We start from the raw sequence: 24,489 nt of genomic DNA on the forward strand, positions 1-24,489 counted from the left end.
ATTTACTATCCGTGTTTGTGCAGTTCTTCTTGGCAAATCGACTGTGAAGACGCAAGACGGGGGAACAAGCTGTACACACATTCACACACCGGCAGCCTTTTTTTTAGCAACGGCTTTACGAGGTTATTATTACAAGGCCATCTTGCTAATTTCCATAACAGAATAGAAATGTGAGAAGCAGGCAAACAGGTGGTATGATGATCTGCGTGACAGAGAGAGAATAGGAGCAGGGCAGACACTCATCACCGTGTTCCACTTCAGTCTATTCACTTTCACTGCTCAGGACTGCAGAGAATTATAATGAACTCCCGGGGTCCACACACACACACACACACACACACACAAACACATGCACACACATATTTTAAAAGAAAACACATCACTACAAACAAGACCAACAGTGGTCTCTTTTGAATGTTCAGATGATTTAAATTTTGCTCTTTTAACAGCATCTGAGGGGACGAACAAAAACAAAACAAAAAAGAGAGAAGATGAAAATTATCTGGTCATCTTTTTGGCTGCATGGTGAAAACCACCTCATAGTTGTATACCTCCTTACATCCATGTCTGTCCAGACTCATATCTAGCCGTGAGAGTAACGCTTCAAACATGGATGTGGCTGCAAAGAAGCTTCCCTCTGGCAGCACAGGCGATCTATACAATCAGCACAGATTAGTGTCACCAATTCAGTATCTGACCAGATGTCTCCCCCTCTGCTCCTGAAGTATGGTGCTGAATAATGACCAGAAAAGCATTTCTACAGAGCATCATGATGTCACAGTGAAGTTTTGACCTTTTGGTTTTATAATGTCATCACGTCATTATTTTGTTCTGTTAGACATTTGTGTAAAATTTTGTCATAATTAGCAAATGAACTTTTGAGTTATTCAGTTGAGATATCACGTTCAAGGTCATTGTAATGCACTGCTCATAAAAGTAATGCACCATAAAAAGTAATTTGTGCATGACCCACATATTTTGGGAAGCTGCAATCATGTGACCAATGCACTCACGGTAGTAAAGAAGGTGGTCGCAAGTGGTCTCAATAGGACGCGGGTTGGAGTGGTAGATGGGTCACAAAACACAGGACTTTCCCTAGGAGAATGGTGTTCGGAACCATGTGACCTTTTAGTTATTTTAAGGTACATCATCACCATGTGTTTTTTCCCTAAATCTAACCACAGTAACTTAACTTGCCTAACCTCTGTAACTTTACGTCAATTGATCTTTCGCTAAGCCCCTCCCCTTTGTGATGGCGCCCACGCTGTATCTAACTGAACTCCCTGAAGAAATATTATCATATTTTTGGAAAATTGAAACAGTGATTCCAGAGAGAAGCAGACAGAGGGGTCTACAGTCTGCGTTTGAAGGATATATCCAGGATGTCAAACTGACTCAGCAGCAACAACAGGTTAAAAAGACAAAGATAGTTAGAAGCTAAAGCCGAACTATAGGCTACAGGTCACAGTGTAAAAGTGAACCACCACATCACTGCTGATCACCACAGAAGACAATGAATATAAAGGGAAACTTTGCTGAACCAGCTGTGTGGCATTACAGTGTGTGCAGATGAACGGTGTTTAGCTTCACCCTCGTGCCGCTGCCAGCACCCGGACCTCTGCTGCCAGACAGGCAGGGATCTCCAGGGGAGGTCAAACGTTCATCTGCACACACTGTGATGACACACAGCTGGTTGAATATCAGCAAAGTTTCCCTGCTTCCTTCACTGGTTCCTGTACAGCATGTGTATACATTCAGTAGGCTATATCTTCAGTAGCTAGCTAGCTAACCCTACACTTTTCAGGGTTTGATTTTGGTTTTGGAACAGGTAAGAAATGTATATCTTTGTCCAACCTCTCCAGGTAACGAGTATCATTAATACACAACGTGCCCCAGGCACAACATTTAGCTCCAAATCCACAAAACCAGCCTGAAAATGAAGGAAATCTGAAACGACTGCATTAGAGTCAATGGAGCACAGCTGTGTTGTTGTCGAACCCTGGTCTGAGCCGGCCCGTTATGATCGGCCAGTCTGCGTCCTGCGTCCGGGGGTGAGACTTAGCGAGGGGTCAATTATGTAACTTTACTTTTAGGATGTAACATCATTGATGGGGCGCTGATTTGTAGGATATCATATAAGCTGATGTATGAGGATATGTTGAACATTCACAACAATGAGACAAACGTGAGATCACTGTGACCTTTGCGCAACAAAATCGAATCAGTTAATTTTTTTGTGGACGTTTGTGCAAAATTTAAATACATTTCCTGAGGGTGTTCTTGAGGTATTACATTAATGAGATGGGACTGACAGACAACTTGAAAACATTATGCCTCCAGCCATGGCTGTTCCCAGTGCAGAGGCATAATTAGTAACGTCCAAATATGAATCTTATTCCTATGAACTAAGCCAGCAGATTTTTAAACAGTAAAAAATAATGACATTTTGAAAAATATGGGGTTTTTTTCACCAAGCGTTAGATGAGAAGATCAACACCACTTGATATTCTCATCTAACTCTTAGCATGAATGCTAATAATCACATTTTCCAAAATGTCAAACACTTCCTTCACTAACTAAACTTCAGAGACTGTCTGTCTGTGTGGGTGCTCTCTTTCTGATCGACTGAACACATTTTTTATATTTTTATCCTGTGCCACAGCACTGTGGCAGTGGCGTAAAAGTGCACCTCATTCGCTGTCAAAAATAGAAGGCAACATCTGCAAAGTGAGCCCAATTCGATGGCCCCTTTTTGGGTAGTTAGTGGATAATGGGCTTCACCTCTCAGAGAACATTTTTCCAGCAGACTGCACGCTAACCTGGCAGTGTGAAGGGGCCTTTAGCTTTGCATTTAGTTTCATGGCTCATAATATCCACCTTATGCAGCCCCCCCATCTCTCTATATCCCCATCTCTCTGTCTTTTAAATGCAGCATAGCGTCTTCCTTTACCCCATCCTGCAGTTAGAATGCACGAGCACGTCATCAGCCGCCCAGTCTTAGCTGTTGCTTTGTTCCTCACCCCCTGCCATTCAAAGCTTTGCTCGCTTCATCCCGACTGCACGCCATTCTCATGCAGAGTAACATGTCTTCACAGCATCCCCTTGCATATAAACAGGGAAGCCATGTGTGGTACATGACCCCCATCTGACACACAATGTGTCATTTAGCCGATGCTTTTGTGCAGTGCGCTTTATGGTAGCATATGTCTTTTCTGCTTTGAATATAAATGCCCAAACTCTGTCAGTCTTCATTGCAACCACAGTGTAGCAGAGAACAATATAACGTTTTATCTGCATACGTCCCGCCTTCAAGTATACTTAATATACGCTCTCGCTCCTCAGCAGGGGGTAATGTAAACCATTTATTTTTCATGCGTCCCCTGCCTGCCTTTGAACAGGAAGAGCTGCAATCAATGTGTAAATTGCCCAGTAATATGTCTCATTAGATTATTAGCATTGCATTAAGAGCAAAGAGGACTGGCAGCGATTTGCTCAGGTTGCTTCCAACACGTGCGCTCCTCGTTGGTGGAGGGAGCGATGGTGCTGATAGGTTGCATGCCACTCATTTAAAGAAAATTGGGGGGAAAACATTTTTCCTGTCCAACAACGGTTTGGACGATTGCGTTCAATTCTAGCTGTATTGTGTTTTTTCTGTAGGTGGTTTGGACATAGTTGCTGAAGTGGTCTGTTATTCTGCACAGACACAGGCGCTAGATGGTTTTCTAAGAATCCCATTATATGCGTGCACGTGTCCGATGGCGAACAGGTTCAAAGCTGGGACACAAAATGAGGAGAAAGGGCAGAGGTGAGTGATTTCATCGGAGAAACAGAAGTGAAGAGTTTCAGTCTAAACCAATTTCACTATTTTCTGTTTTCAATATCCTGATGAATTTCAAGGCACAGCATTGTTCTTGATTTCGGTTTTGAATCCTTAAAATGCTCTGGCTTTGATTTTAATATGAATCTCAAAGGCAGACTGTTTCTTTGTGAGAAGCACCTTTTCAACTAGAGCTTTGTTAAATTAGATTAGATATCGTCTGACACTTTATGGGAATCATTTCAGTGTGTCTGTGAATTGTCAAAGTCCAGTGTGTTAAGGTTCGGGGGGATTTAGTGGCATCTAGCAGTGAGGATTGCAGATTGCTATCAGCTGAAACATCTTCTGGTTAGGACTCCTTCACTGTTCAGGAGGTTCAGGAAGTCGAATGATTCACAGAGTTCTCCTCTTTGCCAAAGGACCACGTGACTAAATCCAGTTCAATCAACAGAGTCTTGTATTTATTAACATGTGCACATGAGAATGAAAAATGTGATAAGTCTCTGGCGATAAGACCCCATCTAGAAGGTATGATTTAAGGAGGGTGATGATCCATAGTTGAATAGGGACCCCCCCCCCCCCCCCAGCGTCTAGACACTGGTGGTGGTTGAGGTGATGAAGATGAAATGAGAGGATGTGGAGAAGATGAATAAGTGCTGATGATCTGGATGAGTAGAGGAATGAGTCTTTGTTTAGTTTGTCCTGGACTCTGGTGGAGGAGGGCATGACAATTCTGCAGAAAGAGGAAAGGCAAAGTTTGACATGATAACTAAAAGAGTTCACATCCATAGACAGCTGATTAGAGGCAGCAGTGGGAGTGTGAGGGAGAGAACTGTGAATGGATGAGCACAAAGAAAGTCTACCTGATTGAACTTACACTGAGCTTCATTAAAAACACTGAATAAAGCAGTCTCACGGTACAAATCAGTGTTTCTCTGATGCTGTTTGACATGTAGCAGACGGGCCGATAGCTCAGCATCTGCTGATGTCTACTCACCTATTTTCTCTGATAACTGTATATATGCTCACCTTATTTCTGATCCAGATGTTCAGCAGTTTTTTTTTTTATCAGGAGCCAAATTAGCCACAGACGTCTCCTGTTCTATAAAAGCAGACAAACAGAACTGGGGTCTCATTTATAAACACTGGGTACGCACAAAACAAGGCCTGAAAGATTGCTGAATATTTTTTGCACACGCCATTTTTGGCTTTTCTCATTACGTACATTTTAGTGTGGACTGTTTTATATATGAGACCCCAGGTGAATAAAACGGATTAAAACACTAAATGAAGCAGTTTTACGTAACAAATCAGTGTTTTTCCGACACTGTTTGGCATGTTGTAGACAAGCCATGCACAATGTTTGAATCTAAATTTGTATCCTCACATGAAACTCATGAATAAACTTATTCTCACTTTACTTTTATGATTAGAAACCAAAGTTTGTACATCTTAGACAAACATCCTGTTTGTGCTCTGCCATTACATTTGGCATTTTATTCTCTAATTCCAGAGCAATTTAGTTTTGTTCTATAACGTCACACGCTCACTCAGCTCAAAATGAATGCACACCATTACGATAATAAGAAGCTATATCTATGCAAGGCGTACTCAGCCATGTAATTTCATGAAATGGCTCCAGGTGGGTTAGTGCGGGTGCAGATGTTGCTGTTTCCCCCTCAGAGCAACTCATAGATCTTTATAATGGAAATGTGTCTAACAAACACCAAGCGCATCCTATTGGATGACACTCGGAGAGCTGGTGAGTGGGGGAAACTCTCCAGAGGGAGTGTTTGTGATCCCAGAGGAACAGAGCCTCTGAAGCTTCTTTTCATTATGAGTTGGGTTGCACTTGTGTTCCCTCCAGTGTTTCAGAATGCGATGGAACTAATCTGAATCCAGGACAAGTGTGCATGCGTTATGCCTATCAATAAGAGGGATGATTTCATTATAGCCGTGTCTACAACCTGTTGTGTTGTCCTCTGTGTGATATTGTTTCTTCTAAAACCAAAGGAAAGTCTTAAATAGCATGGGAAAATAAAGTGCAAAACATACACAAAATTTCGAGTAATTTTGGAAAGGGAGGGGCATCATGATGTCATACCTCTTTTTCTATTATTGTCTCGTTTCTGGCTGCATTTGCTTCTCGCTTCTTTATAAAACTCACACACACAAACACACACACACACTTCTGTCATTCCTTCTGACATCACATTGTGTCTTAAACATCCTTGTCACTAAACTAAACCATGTGGTCTTAAACGCCCATGCACAGCCTGGAATACAGAGCTTGTGCTTCACTCAATATCTTGTCCATCTGTGATATCTTTTGAGATATTTTTTTAGAATGGCTGTGTGATTAAAATCAAATTGTTATGTTTCTTTCCAAGTCAGCAGCATAATTAAAGTCTAACTATAAACTCTACTCTTAATTAATTAACATAAACTAACCTTGTCCAACATGCAAGCACATCTCATGCCTAAATAATAAAGATAAAAAAAACAAGATGCCATATGAAAACGGAGAATGTATGATGCTAAAGGGTGTAGGTGAATTTAAAGTAAGGAGACAGATAGCCTACTGTACTTCAGTAGTAGCAATCAGGGCTGCAGTCAATAGATTGGAACTTTGAAACTTCATTCATAAGATTGACATTTGTGACAAAATACGATGACAGACAGTGGAAGCTTCAATTGAAAACCTCAAAAGAAGCTTCAAATGTAAAAAATTTTATTCAGTACAAACCTTGTAGAAAATTAGAAGCGTATGTGATGGTAAAATGTTGTCACACATCGACAAATATTAGAGGTACTTTTGTCAGCAGCTTCAGAAAATAAATTTGCTGTTATGTTACATCACGTGGAAGGTTATCCACAGAAGATTACTGTGACAATTTCATTACACACAACATAATTCCTGCATGTTGGTGCAGTAGCTAGCATTGCTGCCTTGCAGCAAGAGGGTTCCTGGTTTGAACTCCAGGGTGTGGGAGCCCTTCTGTTCCGTGCTTGCATGTTCTCCCTGTGTCAGTGTGGGTTTTCTCCGGGTACTCCAGCTTCCTCCCACAGTCCAAAGACATGCAGGTTAATTGGTGACTCTAAATTGCCCGTAGGTGTGAATGTGAGTGTGAATGGTTGTCTGTCTCTATGTGTTAGCCCTGTGATAGTCTGGTGACCTGTCCAGGGTGTACCCCGCCTCTCGCTCAATGTCAGCTGGGGCTCCAGCCCCCCCGCGAGCCTTAACAGGATAAGCGGTTACAGAAAATGAATGAATGAACAACAAAATTCCATGACTTTTCCAAAACTTTCAATGATTTTTATTAATTCTATGACTTTTCCAGGCCTGTGATGTGATTGTGGAATTCAATGACTTTCCCAGGTTTTTCATTACTGTGGGAACCCCAATTAAAGAAATTTTAATTTTTTATTAATTTTTTAGGATGATGGTGTCTCCAGGATCCAATTTAAAACCTCGATAGAGGCTACAAATGTAAAATATGGCATTCAGTACAAGCCTTGTAGCGATACCACATAAGACATTTTGTCAGGAGACACACACTGTTACTGTTTGCTGTCAGAGTTAATGAAAATGGACGCTGCCCGCTGCTCTGACCTTTACATTCAGGAACACTTAAGTTCACCAGCAGCATGGGATAAAAATGAATGATACTTTGATTTATCCCCATTCACACAAGATAATCTGTTTTATAGAATGACTTAAGTAAAGTTATGATCTCAGATTTATTGTGCGGACTCCCTCACACTATGAAAGTATAACATGTTATAAATATGGACTGTGTGATGCTGACTGGAGACTCAGACTACAAAACAGCAGTGGATGTTTTGAACTCTTCTGGCCCGTCTTGCCACTTTGACCCTTTGGCATTCCTGTCATCTTGACACACTCCACCGCCACTGGACATTTCCCATTCTTCCAAACACAAGTGTTCTATATTCATCTCCATACAGTGCTTCAAAGCTATATCAAGGGTTGCTTCCCTTCAGACAATGATCAAACACGGCACTCCTTCTCTCTCTACAGCTTCTGTCAACATACGGTGTATTAGCAGCAATGTCCAAAAACACAATACATTCATATTCTGCATAATTGGCTAACATAACACAAGAATATTTGTGCATTCTTACTGAAGTTGGATTATATGAACATATAACCTTTTTTATATGGCAACAGTTTACTGGCACAGACTGAGTAACAGGTTTGTTATCACAGTGCATTCACTGTGGCACAGCCAGAAGGATAATTATCAGACAATCCTGTCCTCTCTCTGTGTCTACTTCCTCCATCCCTCTCCCTACGTGACCCTCAAACATCTATCAGTCCTTTTCTTTCCCAGAAACAAGACGTTCTTATTTGTTTGTAGTCTAAGATAAATGTCAGTCAAATGCAAATCCGGTTATTCTTGTTTTATTTGGCATCAGGAAATGGAGGGATGAACAGGGCCAGACAGACAGAGGAATCTGTAAATGGCAATAAATGGACGGAGTGCAGAGTTGTTGGGAGGCCAGGACAATCACCGGTGTCCTTAGGGACAACTCATTTAATGAATTTTCTGAGCTTCCCCTCTCTCTGCGCTGCAGTGAAAGATCATTTCGTTTAATGCCACCGACTGAAATAGGTGCATTTTGCCAAAAGGTTACTGTTTTAGTGGGAAAACGTTTCCTGATAAAGGCATTGTGAGTCACTGCCCTTTGAAAATTGACACACACATGAAATGCCTCTTTCATGGAATCACAGACTGAATGGCCGCTGTGTCCTCTGCTTGAATGTCTGTACTACAGGGCATCTTTTACTCCTCGGGCTGGTGGACAGTATGGAGAAAATCAAATATAGCTACTAAGTGGGTAAAGGCAAATAATAGAGCAGCTAGAACAGTGCGGTAAATTCAGAAAATTACATCACTTTGCTGTTATGCAGCCTTTAAAGGTCCAGTGTGTAGGATTTAGTCAGATATAGTGGCAGAAATTGAATATAATATAATAAGTATGTCTTCTTTGGTGTATCATCACCTGAAAATACGAATCATTATGTTTTTGTTGCCTTAAAATCAGTATTTTATCGAAATAGGGAGCAGGTTCTCGTCTATGGAGATTGCCATGTTGCACTGCCATGTTTCTACAGTAGCCTACACTGGCTCTAGATAGTGCCATTTGCGTTTTTGTATTGTCCACCATAGTTTGCAGCCCCTCTGTGACAATTTTGTCTGGAAAAACATTGATTTTTTTTGACGAGAAACTGCTTTATTCAGCATTTTTACTGCTTTAAATCACTGGGTTTATTTGTTTTGGAAAGGGAAGGGACCCCAACGAATAATTCGTCTCGTCCTGAACATCTGGATCTTAAGTCAGCAGACAAAATAGGTGAGCGCATGTGCTAAACAGCATAGTGAAACACTGATTTATAACTTGAAACGGCTTTATTCAGTGTTTTTAGTGGTTTTGATCAACTGGTCATTTCAATCAGGAAAGACAGAAGAATGAAGTAAAGATAATATTTAATAGGAAATATGAATGCATACTGATTAACAGATGATTCGTGCTGATTAAGATTTAACAGAAGTCTTTGGTGTTTGACACCAGAGGGAGATATTTTGCGATCGAGGGAAATCTGAGCGGCAGCAAGATAAATCTGCCCAATAGAGTCCAGACTCTGGTGGTGGTGGCTGATGACTCAGAAGCTGCTGGCTGCTGAGGCAGACGAGGGTGATGAATCTGTAAAGACTGGGTGATGATGGGGAGGTGGAGAGCGTGCAAGACGTCAGCAAGAAAGAACTACGGCAGAGAAAGAAAAAATTTTAAATGAGGAGCAGTAAGATGATAGGCTGACAGAGATGATGTGCTATTGGCTGATTGTGAAGCAGCTGATGACTCAACTGACAGACCCAGACAATGACACCTAGAGACAGCGAGTGAGCATGCAAGGAGTGAATGGCAGGGTGAGAAAGAAATGTACAGCCTGAGCATGAAAAGTTTTGTCTTCCTGACTGAACTTTTGTTCTGGAGAGGAAGAGACCTTTGCGGATAATTCATCTCCTCAAACCTCCTCAACAGTGAACACTGAAGGAATCCTAACTGGGAGAAAATTCAACTGGTTACCTAATACACTCTTTAAAACCAGAAAAAACATTTAAGCCATATGACGATATTATGATATCCAAAATCTATGATATGTAGTCTAATATCACACTATAGATGTAATATCAATATATTGCCCAACTCTATTTCCTTTCTTTCTTTCTTCCTTCTCTCCTGCCTCTAGGCTTTGTCGAGCCTGCACCCTGAATGCGAGTACATATATCAGCTGGAGAAAGAGGAGCGTCACTGCCTTCAGTACATTGCAGAGCAGGGCAACAGAAGCACAGAAGGTGTGTTTTCCATTTTAAAATCCGCCTGCAACTCATATAAATTCTGGCATGGCTGCAGTTGTTACATGAAATATACTGCAAATGTTCACATTAAGTACAAGAGTCTACCCTGGAACAAATGCCTCACAGAGAATCATCAGTTGTCAGGGACGATTCTCGATGGCGTCCCAACTGTAAAATGAAAACGCACTGGGTGATCTATCACTGTGATGCATCTGAAGAAGAGACCATTAAGGATAGTTACATAAGGATTTATGTATGTAATCTATCTCAAGATAAAGGTCTTGGCTGGGGATCTACAGTACTTCCTCATTCTTGTCTTAATACAATTTACACAGAGGCGGATGTTATGGCTTTGAAGAATGTCGTTGGGGGTATTATGCATGATACACCCCATTTACTTCTACAGTATCTCCATGAGTATACATTTAAACTGTGTGCATTTCGGGCGGCCGTGTGTGACAGTGTGTATTAATGCGTGTTCATGGACTCTCTCTTCTGATTAACTGCTTTAATATAGACACACTTTTTGTTTTTTTACCTTCTCTCTTCTCACTTTCCAAAAAGGTTGTCGGCCATTCTGGGATGCGGTCGCCTGCTGGCCTCATGCAGCCGTTGGGGAGACAGTCCAGAGAGCTTGTCCTGCTGTCCTCTCCCTCTTCAGAAACAACACAGGTGACTAAAAGGATCACATCGTGACAGAGGGGGTGGAGAGGGTGTTCAGGCTGACATAACAATGAGGGCAGTGTGTCTGCCAGTTAGTCAGAAAGTTCAATTCTGGCTCTAATGAAAGTAAAGTGTGTATTTGAGCTTATATTTATTTGTTAAGTCATTCATTTGATATTTAAGAAATGTTTTGTGAATTAGAGTCAGTGCTCAGGCTTGCTTGATTGTCACAGGAGACTGAAAACAAATTAGTTTTTTTCTGTACAAGTAAATTAGCAGGTTTGGGAGTGTACGCAATGTGAATACATACACATGTTTTACAAAATGGTGAGGACACACCATAAGAGTCTACAGCTATGCTAGTAGCCCTGTGACGCTGCACTGAGCCCGTTCAGATCCCCCGACCATTCTAATCAGCCTAACTTTTCTAGGATATCTAGATCTATGATTACTGTCACCTGACTCCACCCAAATGCACACACTTATTTAAGTGGATGACTATAAGCCATTCCACATCATCTGAAATGGACTGCGATAGAGCCACACCCCCTTTTTTTGACAAGCATGGCCGACCATGAGGCAAGGAGGAATCGCAAGGCACGTTTCAGTCTATTAATCACATTGTGAAAGTACATAATTTCCTTTAAAACTGTTTAAAGTAAACCTGAGATATTATATGACTTAAATATGTCAATTTATCATATGAAAGATTTATAGCTTTTACTTGGGATTTAAAAAAATGTGCAGCCATTGGAATGAACGGGAGATCTGATAAATAGGGAAATAAGGTTCTGATTTGACTTCCTAATGAAGTGATAGTGCTGCAGTCATGTCATATTGGATGGATGGTAGAGATGGGACAGATTCCCATGTTAAAAGCAGACAGGTGTTCACTGTTATCTGACAGCGCAGTGAGGTTGTATTGTTTAAAACACCGTGCGTTGACAAAATACAATCTATGCTTTAAATCTGGATTTACATAAATAGAAAAATTTCCCTTTTCTTCTAGTGTGTCTGAGTGGTAACAGTGTTGGCGCTGCTGTCACAAAGACAACCCGTTGTTTTCCGTTTACCTCAGAGCCAACAACTACCACAGTTTCCACAGCTACTTCAGTTGCTTCACTGTCCACCATTTCTGTCACTGGGAATAGTAAATGCACAAATCTTATACTCAATACTCTTTGATAACTTGGGGTAGCTACCAATAGCTACTGGGTAAAGCAAAGGCGCTATCCTCTCCCTGTTTTGGTTGCATAATGGTTGACTAACTTCCTGTGTGCCATAAATCAAGCCTTAATTTTCCCAGGTGATCGTACCCGGTGGCAAATAGCATTGCACAGTGAAAGCGAGGCTTATAAAGAACCAATCTAAATGCAGATGGTGTCATTATCCTACAGCCATTGTTCGACATTATTTCATGATGATAAGTTAAAACAAAAACTTGTTTTTTTTCTACTTTAATCACATTAAATGGCCAAAACACTGAACATTTTATGTATTTCTTTTGAAAAGTTTGTGAACCTTATCTGAAGACAGAGCTTTTCACGGGTGACTTTTTGGTATCTTGACCTTTAACCTCAGGTTCAGTGAGTCGTAACTGCACCAGTGGAGGTTGGTCCATGCCTTGTCTCGCCGTACCTCGTCGCCTGCAGCGTGGATGATGACATTCCTGAGGTGAGAGTCTCTGGGGCGAGGCAGATAAAGAGGTCAGGCTGGGGAACGGGAAATTGAGGGTAGAGAGGGCCGGACCGGAGGGGAAGCAACAGGAACAAGGTGGCGAGCAACAAAAAAGAACTAATTGAAACAGGGACAAACACAGCTTTGTTTTTTTCAACTTCAGAAGTCAACAGAGCAAACAAACTGAATTAGAAAGAGAAATGTACTATGTTACAAGAGATTCTAGTGCAGCCTGTCAGACAGTATTGAAGTGATACTGAGTGTCACACACCTATTTTTGTTTCTTTTGTGCTTTAGATTCAAGTGCCGACTGGCTCGCTGCCTCTTCAGAATAGAGAAGAAAATCTATTCAAACATAAATGTGCCTCATGTGAAAATACTTTTGAGAGGCAGTGAGTGAATCGAATGTCACCCATCAGGTAATAGCTGAAATTACCCTGTTTCACAAAGAGAGGATGGCGCTTAATTGTACCGAGCAGCGTTTTTGGAGGATAATTATGAGAAAAATAGTTCAGGTGCTGTCTTTCTTCTTTAGTTAAAAAAAAATACATTTTAAGTCGTCCAATAGCAGAGGTGGAAAGTCACTAATTACAAGTTTGGATTAAGTAGCTATTTGGTGCACTTCTTTGAGCTGATTATAGTCTGCTTGGTCCAGTCATAATGCCATTAGACTCAGCTACAAAATCTGGAAGAGGCTTTCTTGCAGTCATCTCTTCAGTACAGTTAAGTCCTGGTTTTGTCTGCAATTTGGTCTCATTTAGAGACATTACATTCATTCTGAGGCCTGACAGCATTTATGAAGGGCCTTGATATTGGACTATAATGTCCTTTTATACAAAATCTTCTTTCTCATCTTGCTTTCAGACAGAGCAGTCGTACTTTGCCACAGTGAAGTTGATCTACACCGTCGGCTACAGCATCTCTCTCGTGGTGCTGGTTGTTGCTGTGTTGATCCTGTTGCTCTTCAGGTAAGAACATGAAAAGAAGTTGTGTTTTTTTCAGTCACCAGTGTGTTTTGGTAAACTCAAGGTTGTTGAATTTACCACAGGGAGCCAGGCAACAGCGATCACAATATTGTTGTACTGTAAACAAGACACTCTTGGTCCTGAGTCTAATAAAGCTCCTTTAATAATGTCTGGCACTCACCAGTTTGGGGCCTTTCCCAATGTTTTGGGAAATATGCTTGCTTGAGTTAGAAGAGACGTTTGACACCGCTTTCATGTCTCTACGTTAAATATGAAGGAAGAGCCAGCAGGTGATTAGCTTAGCTTAGCATTAGACTGATCAAAGATAAAGGCTGATAAAGACTGAGATGGAGGAAGTAGCAAGCGTGGCATTGCCCAAAGTACAAAAAGTCTGTCAGCCAACACCTCTGAATTTTTACTAATGTTGTGTTCACACCAAACACAATTTTTGCATTGCATTACTCAAGCAAGTATGAGCACTAAAATATTTTGTGTTGACTCGCATCATACACACTAATAACTCGCATCATATGCCCGTGAAATCGCTGACTCGCTGATTGAACTTCTAATAAAACTGTTGTATTTTCCCTACCATAGAATGAGCCATTTATATCTACATAGGGCGGGGTCCTTGTACACAGACATTGCCATGTTGCACTACCACGTTTCTACAGTAGCTCAGAATGGTCAAATTAAACACTGGCTCTAGACAGGGCTATTTGTATTTTCACGTTGGCCACTGTACTCAGCAGCCCCTCCACGACACGGCGTCGGAAAAACACAGATTTTTTTAATGTGAAACTGCTTTATTATGTGTTTTCAGCGGTGTAAATCACCAGGTACGTTTGTTTTGGAGAGGAAACCTCTGCGGATAATCTGGCTCCCAGTAAAAACCTCCTGAATAATGAACACTGAAGGATTCCTAATCGGGAGATGTTCCAGCTGGTTGCAATATGCAATCCTCACCACTAGATGTCACTAAATCCTTCAAAATCTTACACACGGTTCCTTTAAGTTCTTGTCCAATACCTTGCAGGCTAATCTTGTTGGCTCTAACTTCATATCTAGCGTACAACCAAAAGAGTTTGTTTCCCAAAATTTCGCACTTTTTTTTTGAAAGAGGAGGAATGCTCATGTAAAAAGCCATTTTAGACCCACTGACCATGAAACTGAGTAAAAACCAAACATAGCTGTGATGAAATCAGTTGTGATGGTGTTATAATGCAAAAAAAATAACCATTATTTCCCTCTCGTAATCCCTTACGTGCTTCTCGTTTGTCTGTGTCGTACCTCTCAGTTGCAATATTTTTCATCTTGGCTTTCGTCCCTCATTGACACGGACCTAACAGGTGCTACAGTCCACTCATAGTCTACTTAGCAACTGACTGACACCATGTCAAGGGTCTCCTCATACAGTATATGCTACTCAGCTCTGTAGTACACTGGATTAAAAGAAGTAGGAGCGTGTCCAAACACAAAAGCTCTTGATTAACGGTTTCTTTTTTTTTCTTTGCAGCTGGCAACAGAACTATAACTTTAATCTCTCTTTAATTGTCATACATTGTTTTTGTTTCTTATACTGTACATTTTACATACATTATTTTATTGCAGACTTTAGACATTTTTTTTTTTGTACTAAACTGACATCATACTGTGTCAACTGCCTATTTAAAACCATGGACACCAAGGCATTATACCTGTTAAGACAATGTGGCGTAACAGTGTGTTGTAAAGCAGAACTTATTTTTACCATCTGGCTGAGTTGTACTAGCTGTGATATAATTTTTTTTTTTTTAAAGATATTTTTTGGGGCATTTTTAAGCCTTTAATTGATAGGACAGATGAGCGTGAAGGGGGGAGAAAGAGAGAGAGGGAATGACATGCAGCAAAGGGCCACAGGCTGGAGTCGAACCCGAACCCCACCCTGTGGCAACAGCCTTGTACATGGGGCGCCTGCTCTACCACTATGCCACCGACGCCCCGCTGTGATATAATTTTTTCTGGTGTGTTTTGATGGATTTTTTAACAGGAGGCTCCGTTGTGCCAGGAACTTCATTCACATCCAGCTCTTCATCACATTTATCCTGAAAGCTGTGGCAGTTTTCATTAAGGATGCAACTCTCTTCTCCAGTGATGACACCAACCACTGCACCCTTTCCACGGTAAGATAATGACATTGAGGATAAGAGCCTCTTGGTTGTATTAACAAATCCCCGTGGACAGATTTCCCATCGCTCCTGTCGCATAACGACTGTGTGCCTCCTCTCTCATACTAATCACCCCTCACAGCTCACTCCTTCTTTTCCTTCTTGTGTTTTTTCTACCCAGTTTGCCTGTAAGGCCGCTGTAGTCTTCTGTCACTACTGTATAATGTCCAATTTTTTCTGGCTCCTGGTGGAGGCGCTCTACCTCAATTCCCTGCTGCTCTCGTCCTTTTATCACAGCCGTCGGTGCCTCTGGGGCTTCAGCCTGCTGGGATGGGGTGAGAGACCTAGACATGCAATTTCCTTGAAGGTCGATATGCTGAGCTGCAGTGTTAGGCTCCAATATAAGATATTATATATATAAATACAGAATCCTATATGATATTTGCTCTCACAAAGAGACTAAATTAAGAATTCCAGTATGTTTTTTCTATGGCCTCGGAAAGTTCAATCAATATTTGTGAACATGAGCTACTCTCTCCCGAAGCCAGAAACCAGAGAAGTAAGTCTCAAACTTATAATGTCATGGGGTATAAAGTCTGGAGATGTGCCACAGACAATGGGAGCCTGATTTTGTGGACCCACAGAAAACATGTTACCTTTTTTAAATGCAAATGAGCGTTATTATACTGTAGTGTTTTCTGAAACAGAAAATGTCCCCATAGACTCGCAACATTTCCCTGGGTGCTGTCAGTGTCATCCATGACATCTTTCTCAATTCATTGTCTGTGGAGCTGTCTCCAGACTTTATACCATGTTACATCACAAACTTGAGTTTAAGCACTCTAGTTTTTGGATTTGGGAGGGAGTTGGTAATGCTTACTAATATTTTTTGATCTCAGACAATAGGAATAACATGTATGAATTCTGAAAATTGGCGTAGTTCCCTAATAAACATGTAGGTTATAGATGCAGGTATTAAAAAAATGAGTTTACTTCTCATCTGTGTCTTATATGTGTGTTGCCTCAAGGTGACTTAAACCTAAAAATTTGAGGAGGAAAAAAGCAACAAGCCTAAATCAGCAAATATAACAGTTATCAATTTAAATTGCCTGAAAATTTTGTGAGTGCACTCAAGCCCACATTGGTTTGTGTTGGCTGAGGCACTGCCATTTATTCTGTTTATGCAGCCCGTGCATTATGTGCAGAATAAGTTTCTGCTTTTTTGATGTCAGAAAATAGATGTGTTTCTTCTTAATATACCTATAATTTGATGCTGTAGACTGTTATTCTTCTTGGAGTGCAGAAATAGTCACACTGTGTGATTGGCACTTTCCAGTATATGACTTGCATTTGGTTTGGAAAGGAACTATTCGCTATGTGTGCAGTTTTTTTTTCATATAACAGGTTTCTTATCAATCTACACATGAGTGTATTGAATTAAATGAGGGTCATCACCCCCAGTAGTTCAGTTTAGAGAGTATTATAGATCCAGGACGAAACTGACACAAGGACTGGACTTAAATTATAAGACATAGTTGTTTTGAATTACCGTTGGGAAGAATGAGCATGTAAGAGTCTGTGCATTCTTGATTTAAAGCTCTGCTTTCACTGTCCACTTTTCTCTTTTTAGAACAAGCTATGTAAAATTACTTTTTACTGATTCACTTGTTTCTCTGACAGTTGACTCTGGTCTCTGGCTCCTGGGTGTGTACCTTACACCGTGGCAATGCTTAATCGGAATTCACAGATTTGATTGGTTTAATTGCATCGTGTGAGATGATTTACAACGCATGCAGTTGGTGTGTGAGCGTGCTTTCACACCTGCCCTGTTTGGTTCAGTTCAATTTAACTCAAGTTTATTTGCCCACTGAGTGCAGTTCGTTTGGGCAGGTGTGAAAAACAGTGATCTCACTCGAGCGCGCTCGAAAACAACTGGACCGAGACCTTCTTGGTCTGGTTACAAACGAACTCTGGTGCGGTTCGTTGTTCGTTCGTTGTTCGTTCGTGTTCCGACCTGGATCTGAACCAACTGCAGTCACATGACACATTGTTTGGGTTAAACATGAGCATGTTACAGTCCTGGAGGATTATTAATGTGCACCTCCTCCTGTACTGCCTTAATATGCACATTCAGCACATCCAATGTATCAAAACATTGTTTTCTAGTTGGAGCTGCGCCTCGTTTTCAAACTGTATGGTTTGACTAAAATGAGCAATGACAGCAATATAGTCCACGATGAGCAGCGCTAAAATCAACCTGCGTAGTTGTCCCTCCATTGTGACATTAGAAAGTGTCACATTTATCTTGCAAGTGTACTCTTCTTCAACAGGACTTTTCCCGCACGGAAATTCTGACCAATCAAGAGCAGCTTTCTCGTGCAGGCATTTTATCCGGTCCGCTTGTAAATGCTGCCGTGAGAACACGAACCAACTCTAGGTCATTATGAAACTTTGTAACAAAATTAGTCCCTGATTCAGACCAAAGCAAGACAACTCCAGGTCTGAAAGCACCCTGAGTTTCCTGGGCTGCTAAGCCAGGGCCATAAAGGCTAAAAATGCTGCACTGGTAAAAATAGAATAATCCTCAATAATTTAGCGGTAATAAGTTCAGGTCTGGGTTCGGATAGAACAGTGTCAGGCTCCAGGCCTGGACTGCAGTTCACCTATTAGTGACCTTGGGAGGGATGGAGAGGAATGGCAGGTTAACAAGGAGGACACATTTTGGTCATTTGCTAACAAGAGAGTTGACTTCCCCCCTCGTCCCTCTGTCAAATTGCTCGCTGATCATCCCTTTGTGTTATAAAAGTCAGATCAGCAGCGTTACAGTTTCAAAGTTTTAAATCTTGACATTTACTTTATGTCTCCACAGGGTCACTCACCAGAGAATTTGGAAGTTTGACCTTTAATTATTTCCAAATGGCATGTATTTTTAGCTTCCAACCATAGGGCCAAAATATATCACGTCTACCCCTCTCATCTGCATCATGCCACGGGGCCTAAGACGACTGACTTCAACCCTACTGAGCTGAACAGAGAGATATTTATTGCAGTTCTGTGATTCAAAGAGATTCACAGCTGTCTTTAGGGACAACAAGAAGCAGACAGACTGCCATCGGCCAACATCTCCAGCTTATTATTTTAATACAGCCAGAAACTCTCCTGGCTCAGTGGCATCGTCTGTAATTACCAAACAAACTGAATTAAAGTTTACATCCCTGTGGCAGTCGCTGCTAATACATTTGATTATGTTTGTGGGTTGATAGTTTCTGCCACTTAACGTGCCACAGGTACAATGAGGAATTTGTCCCAGTAGTGATAAGGCAGGAAATTGATGAGAACATACTGTAGACGTGTTGCGCATAAAGGCTCTTAAATATTCAATTTACTTTGAGTTCTTGCTGAACTGATGAACACAGATATTAGAAAAGTAATCTGCCAACAGTCTAATTATGATTCAGCCAATTCAGTGTGTATTGATTATGTCTTTCTGCCCTTCAACAGGTGTACCTGTGCTCTTCATCATGCTGTGGATTGGATCCAGGCTGTATTTTGAGGACACAGAGTTTGTATAAACATCTAACACTTCCATCTCCACTAGGACAGTTATATCTTATATATATTTACAGCAAATTTCAATGGACAAAATGACCAAAGATGCCTAAAGCATTTTCCTTAAATTGAATGATTTTAACCCTGACTTTTAAACCTATTAAGGGGAGACACTACAGATGTAAAGGGCAGAACTTTTAAGTAATATATAATGAAACTTCTGTAGTTGATTACTTACATTAAGACAATTACTTTTTTGTACAAATTATAAGTTTTCTGAAATGTTTTGTTTATATATGCAAATGAGGAATTGTCTAATTAAATAAGCAACTATTTGCATATATTTCCTGAACAGAAATTTTAACATTGGATGAAGCCAGATTTAAAATTCTTGTTTCATTTTGTTGAAAGGACACTCTCAACAAAAATCTGTGATGAAGGTGTTGTTAGGTTTAGGCACAAAAACTACTTGGGCATGGGAAAAAAGGATGTTTTTACTTGAAGCACCCATGTTTGGTGGCACAAAACCTGATTGAAAAGCAATGACGGGTTGGTGAAAAACACCTAGGTTTGAAGGCTCAAACACCGCTGGGAAATGACACAGTGTGCTACTAAAAACAGCCAGGTTCAGTGCAACAAACACTAGAAAACACCATGAAGGGTCGCCAGAAAATAACTGGTGTTGATGTTTGTTGGTCTCCAACAGTGGTCTGCAGCTTGGCAGGCATCTCACTTAGGTGTCCTGCCATCCACCTTCTCCCCACCGCCAGATGACAAATTCAGTTCATTTATCGTGTCACCTTAGAAAAGTTGCTATGACACATGTGGAACAAATTTAGCATATTCATGGCTTGCACAAACATACAATGCCAACATTTCCCTCCAGCAACTTGGCTTGTATGCATCAGATTACAAATGATATAGGAGCAAACCCCTCTGTAAGAACCTTCAGAATACAGATAGGCATAAAACTGGAAAGTGCGGTGTAAGTAAACACTACAGAAGTGGGGATTTATAGCTCAAAGTAAAATGACAAAAACAGGGGCGTCGGTGGCTTAGTGGTAGAGCAGGCACTCCATGTACAAGGCTGTTGCCGCAGCGGCCCGGGTTCGAGTCCAGCCTGTGGCCCCTTGCTGCATGTCTCTCCCTCTCTCTCTCCCCCCTCCCACGCTTCACTGTCCTGTCAATTAAAGGCAAAAAATATCTTAAAAAGACAAAAACAAAACCTCATTGTGAGCAAAAAGGGGCCTTTAAAGATAGGTCATGTAAAATTTACCCCCAAAAAGACAATAAAGTTGAATAGGGTTATTTTTTTGGTTTACACATTTTCTTTTTTTTTTTTAAAGATATTTTTTTGGCCATTTTGCCTTTATTGGACAGGACAGGTAAGCGTGAAGGGGGAGAGAGAGGGGGGATGACATGCAGCAAAGGGCCACAGGCTGGATTCGAACCCAGGCTGCTGCGGCAACAGCCTTGTACATGGGGCGCCTGCTCTGCCACTAAGCCACCAGCACCCCGGTTTACACATTTTCTAAAATGTTATGTTTTAATATGGAAATAAGCATTTATTTTTATGTATTTACTTATTCAACCCATATTTAACCAGGAGATCAACAATCTCTTTTACAAAGGAGACCTGGACGAGACAGCAGCACATAAGAAGTTACAGCCAAACAACCACAGATATACAGTAACATGTAGGACACCTACGCACAGTGACAAGACCCAGCTGACTCATTCTTGCACTTATGAGAGCTTTAAAGTCAGGCGGAGAGACTAGTTCATGTTGAAGGTTATTTCAAGTAAGAGAAGCAGAGCACATAACAGCTTTCTCTCCCACCTCCATCAATTCATTAGGAACAGACAACAAAAGTAAGTCCTGTAGCTACAGTCAGAGCTCTGTTCAAAGTACAAATATATGAAGGGAGTTTACCCAGTATGGTTTTGTAAATGAACAAATGCCAGTGACTGAGCCTACGAAATGTTAATGATGGCCAACCAGTCTTGGAATAAAGCCTACAGTGATGAGTGAGGTCTTTACATTTGTAACAAATCTCAGTGCACTATGATATGCAGCATCTAATATGTAAATAACATGCAGATGCATTCATGTACAACAAAGCACCATAATCCAGAACCAGTAAAAATGACGATATAGAAGCAAACACCCCAAAATTTAAAAATCGACCAGTACACTTTTTCACCTGCAGTGTCTCCTAAACAAATTTGTACACTCACTCACTTTGTGCTCATTACTATTTGATGCTGTTGATGAGTTGATTGTTATTCTATGGTCAGTTGAAGTCATTGTACATCACATCTCAAAGGAGCCTCTGATGGACTGAAGTGTGCAGTTTCAAAATGTCTTCCTGTGTAGATGTTGGGACATCAACGAGGACTCGCCCTATTGGTGGATCATCAAGGGACCTATTGTTGTGTCCATAGCGGTAAATGCTTTCATTGTACAGAAGATAACAATGACTGCCTGACAGATTACAGATTGTTATGCAGATGATTTGTTTACTTTTTTTGGAGATGGTTTCTCAAAACAACATCTTTTGTGCCCGTTAGAATAGAGTATCAAAAACTGCCCTCACACCAGTTCTAGCCAATTACACACTTGGCCGCCCATATTGTTGCTCCGACATTCAATAATCACCTTGTTAGAAGAGATGTTTAGCCCAGTGCCCGTCAAGACTTCATCCTATTAAGGTTTAATTTCTCATTCTTGCTTTTCCAATCAACAGGTCAACTTCATTCTCCTCATGAACATCATCAGAATTCTGATACAGAAGCTGAATCCCCGGCTGATCCACTTCAATAACTCCTCTCAGTACAGGTAATGCTGTGGCTGCAGTGTGAGTGGCTGAAGTCAGCGCTGCTACAGTATCTCTGACTTTAATCATTACAGCATTTATTGCTTTCATCAAATTCAGCTTTCATCTTTTCCTCGCACAATTTGAGATTTTCAAAGTTGTGTCTGTGACTTGTTTATCTTCAACTGTTGAGCTCTTTAAGTCTGATGGACACATTTTCAAAAACTTTTTTCACTCTCTTTGATACTTCTACAGTCTGATAAGTAGATACTTTGATGTAGGCAAAGATTGCATGAAAACTACACCACAGCCGGCGATGTATAATTCATTCAGTCACTTCTAAACTTCAGAATAGTCAGTCTGGCCACGTCTACCTCTCCAGAATTAGACTTTCTAATTGAAACAGGCTCACTAATTGGCTGAAAGTGTTCAGAGACATCATGCATATCTGGATCTTATAAAAGACATACTGCAAGTCGAGGGATGCTTGACTTACTTGCACCAGGTAGATCGATCCACACATTAAAAAACACTACCTCTGCACTCAGACTCTATCATCCTCCCTTTGAGACACGCACCTGCTGCTACCTCTCCCTCATATAAAAAAAAAAAGTTGTTTACAGACTGACGCACACAAGCAAGCATCCTCTTGATTGGCATCGGATGATTAGCATGCCTGCATGCGTGATGCCATCCGGAGCAGCATTCAGATTAGACACTGCACTTAATGGCTCCCCGAGGTAGCTTCACCCTCCGCATCTTGTTTCTTTCCTTCTGTGCAACAGACGCCTGACTAAGTCCACCCTCCTCCTCATCCCTTTGTTTGGCACTCACTACATGGTCTTCAATTTTCTGCCTGACTACTTCAATGTTAACCTGCGCTTCTGTATCGAGCTCTGCATTGGATCCTTCCAGGTACAAACACACACGTGTATAAACACCCAGTATTCTGACAGTGATATATATTGTGCATGCTCAACACACACACACACACTCCAACCCATACCCAGAATGGTAGCTCTTCAAACCTTTGTTGTTTGTCAGATCAGTGAGCATGGGAGTGCATTCTATCTATCAGCGATGATGGGACTGTAATTAGTTTTTGCATGTTTTTTAATCATAAAACAATGTATTGGACAAAGTGAAAATTTGACCTGATGATGGCACTATAGGAAAAGTCAGGGGATCACCAAACAGTGACAGTAAGTTCTGGAATTGAAACTAAAACCAAAAGGAAATAAATAAAAGGACACATTAGCACTGAAAAAGGTTCCTCTGAAAAATAAAAAACAGGCATCACAGCGTCTGCAGTGATGCGGGTGCTGGGTCGGACCGTCGTGGTGAAGAGAGAGCTGAGCCAGAAGGTAAGGCTTTCGATTTACTGGTCCAGCTACGTACCAACCCTCACCTATGGTCATGAGCTTTGGGTAATGACCGAAAAAATGAGGTTGTGGATACAAGCGGCTGAAATGAGTTTCCTCAGAAGGGTGGCTGGGCTCAGCCTTAGAGATAGGGTAGGGAGCTCGGACATCCGAAGGGAGCTCGGAGTAGAATTGCTGCTCCTGTGCATCAAAAGGGGTCAGTTGAGGTTGTTCAGGCATCTGATCGGGATCCTCCTGGGTGCCTCCCGTTGGAGGTGTTCTGCACTGGTGGAGGAAAGACCCAGAACACACTGGAGGGATTACACATCTCATCTGGCCTGGGAACGTCTCAGGGTCCCCAGGAGGAGCTGAAAAGCATAGCTGGGGAGAGGGACGTCTGGAATGCTTTGCCCGGCCTACTGCCCCCACGACCTGACTGTGGATAAGGGGTTGAAAATGGATGGATGGATGGATTTAGCATTTTATGTGTTTTTCAATGACAATCTTCAGATTTTTTTTTCTTCGTGTAACTCTTGAAGAACTTTGGGCCAAGAGGAGTCATTCAGAGTCAGAAGACTGTCATTGAAAAACACTTCAGAAGACAAAAAAATCAAAACAAAGTCATTTTTAATGCCTGTGTTTTATTTTTCAGTGGAACTTAATTCAGTGTCAGTGTTTCCCTTTTCAATGCCAAACTTTATTTTCAATGCCAAAACTTACTGTCACTGATCTAGCTCCATAGAAAAGCAGTATGAAAAAAAAATTGATTAGTACAAAAAGGCTCTGCAGTGCTGTGTTGCTGGGAGTGTTTGCATCAACTGTAGACATGCAATTACAGAAAAGTCAAAATTGGCTTCCTCCACTTCATGCCATGGCACAGGCTGGTTTGCCAGCCAGCTCTTTAAATTGGATTCTGCTACTGCCTGCCTTCCTGTTGAGAATTTAAATTAATTCAGTGCAAAGTGTTTCAATAGCCATAACAACCCAGAAAGAGGTGAAAGTAGGAAGTTTAATTAGGTTTGTGTGGTATGAAGGTATTATGGTATAGCAGGGTATTTGGAGATCCAGAAAGTATAATTTTCAATACATTTTTTTTTTTGTTGTGATT

At 41.2% G+C, this 24,489-nt stretch overlaps 1 protein-coding gene across 1 annotated transcript in view; it reads left to right on the forward strand.

Moving 5' to 3' along the window:
- ghrhrl (growth hormone releasing hormone receptor, like) overlaps positions 1-24,489 on the forward strand; it is a 31,464-nt gene that overhangs the window by 1,816 nt on the left and 5,159 nt on the right. Inside the window, 11 exon segments of the mRNA XM_050055142.1 lie at positions 10,095-10,200; positions 10,768-10,875; positions 12,448-12,491; positions 12,493-12,540; positions 13,408-13,511; positions 15,538-15,670; positions 15,837-15,990; positions 19,157-19,217; positions 21,582-21,651; positions 21,952-22,043; positions 22,806-22,935. Coding sequence (XP_049911099.1) covers positions 10,095-10,200; positions 10,768-10,875; positions 12,448-12,491; positions 12,493-12,540; positions 13,408-13,511; positions 15,538-15,670; positions 15,837-15,990; positions 19,157-19,217; positions 21,582-21,651; positions 21,952-22,043; positions 22,806-22,935 — 1,050 coding nt within the window.

This window comes from Epinephelus moara, chromosome 10 (genome assembly GCF_006386435.1).
Source record: "Epinephelus moara isolate mb chromosome 10, YSFRI_EMoa_1.0, whole genome shotgun sequence".
Classification (NCBI taxonomy): domain Eukaryota; kingdom Metazoa; phylum Chordata; class Actinopteri; order Perciformes; family Serranidae; genus Epinephelus; species Epinephelus moara.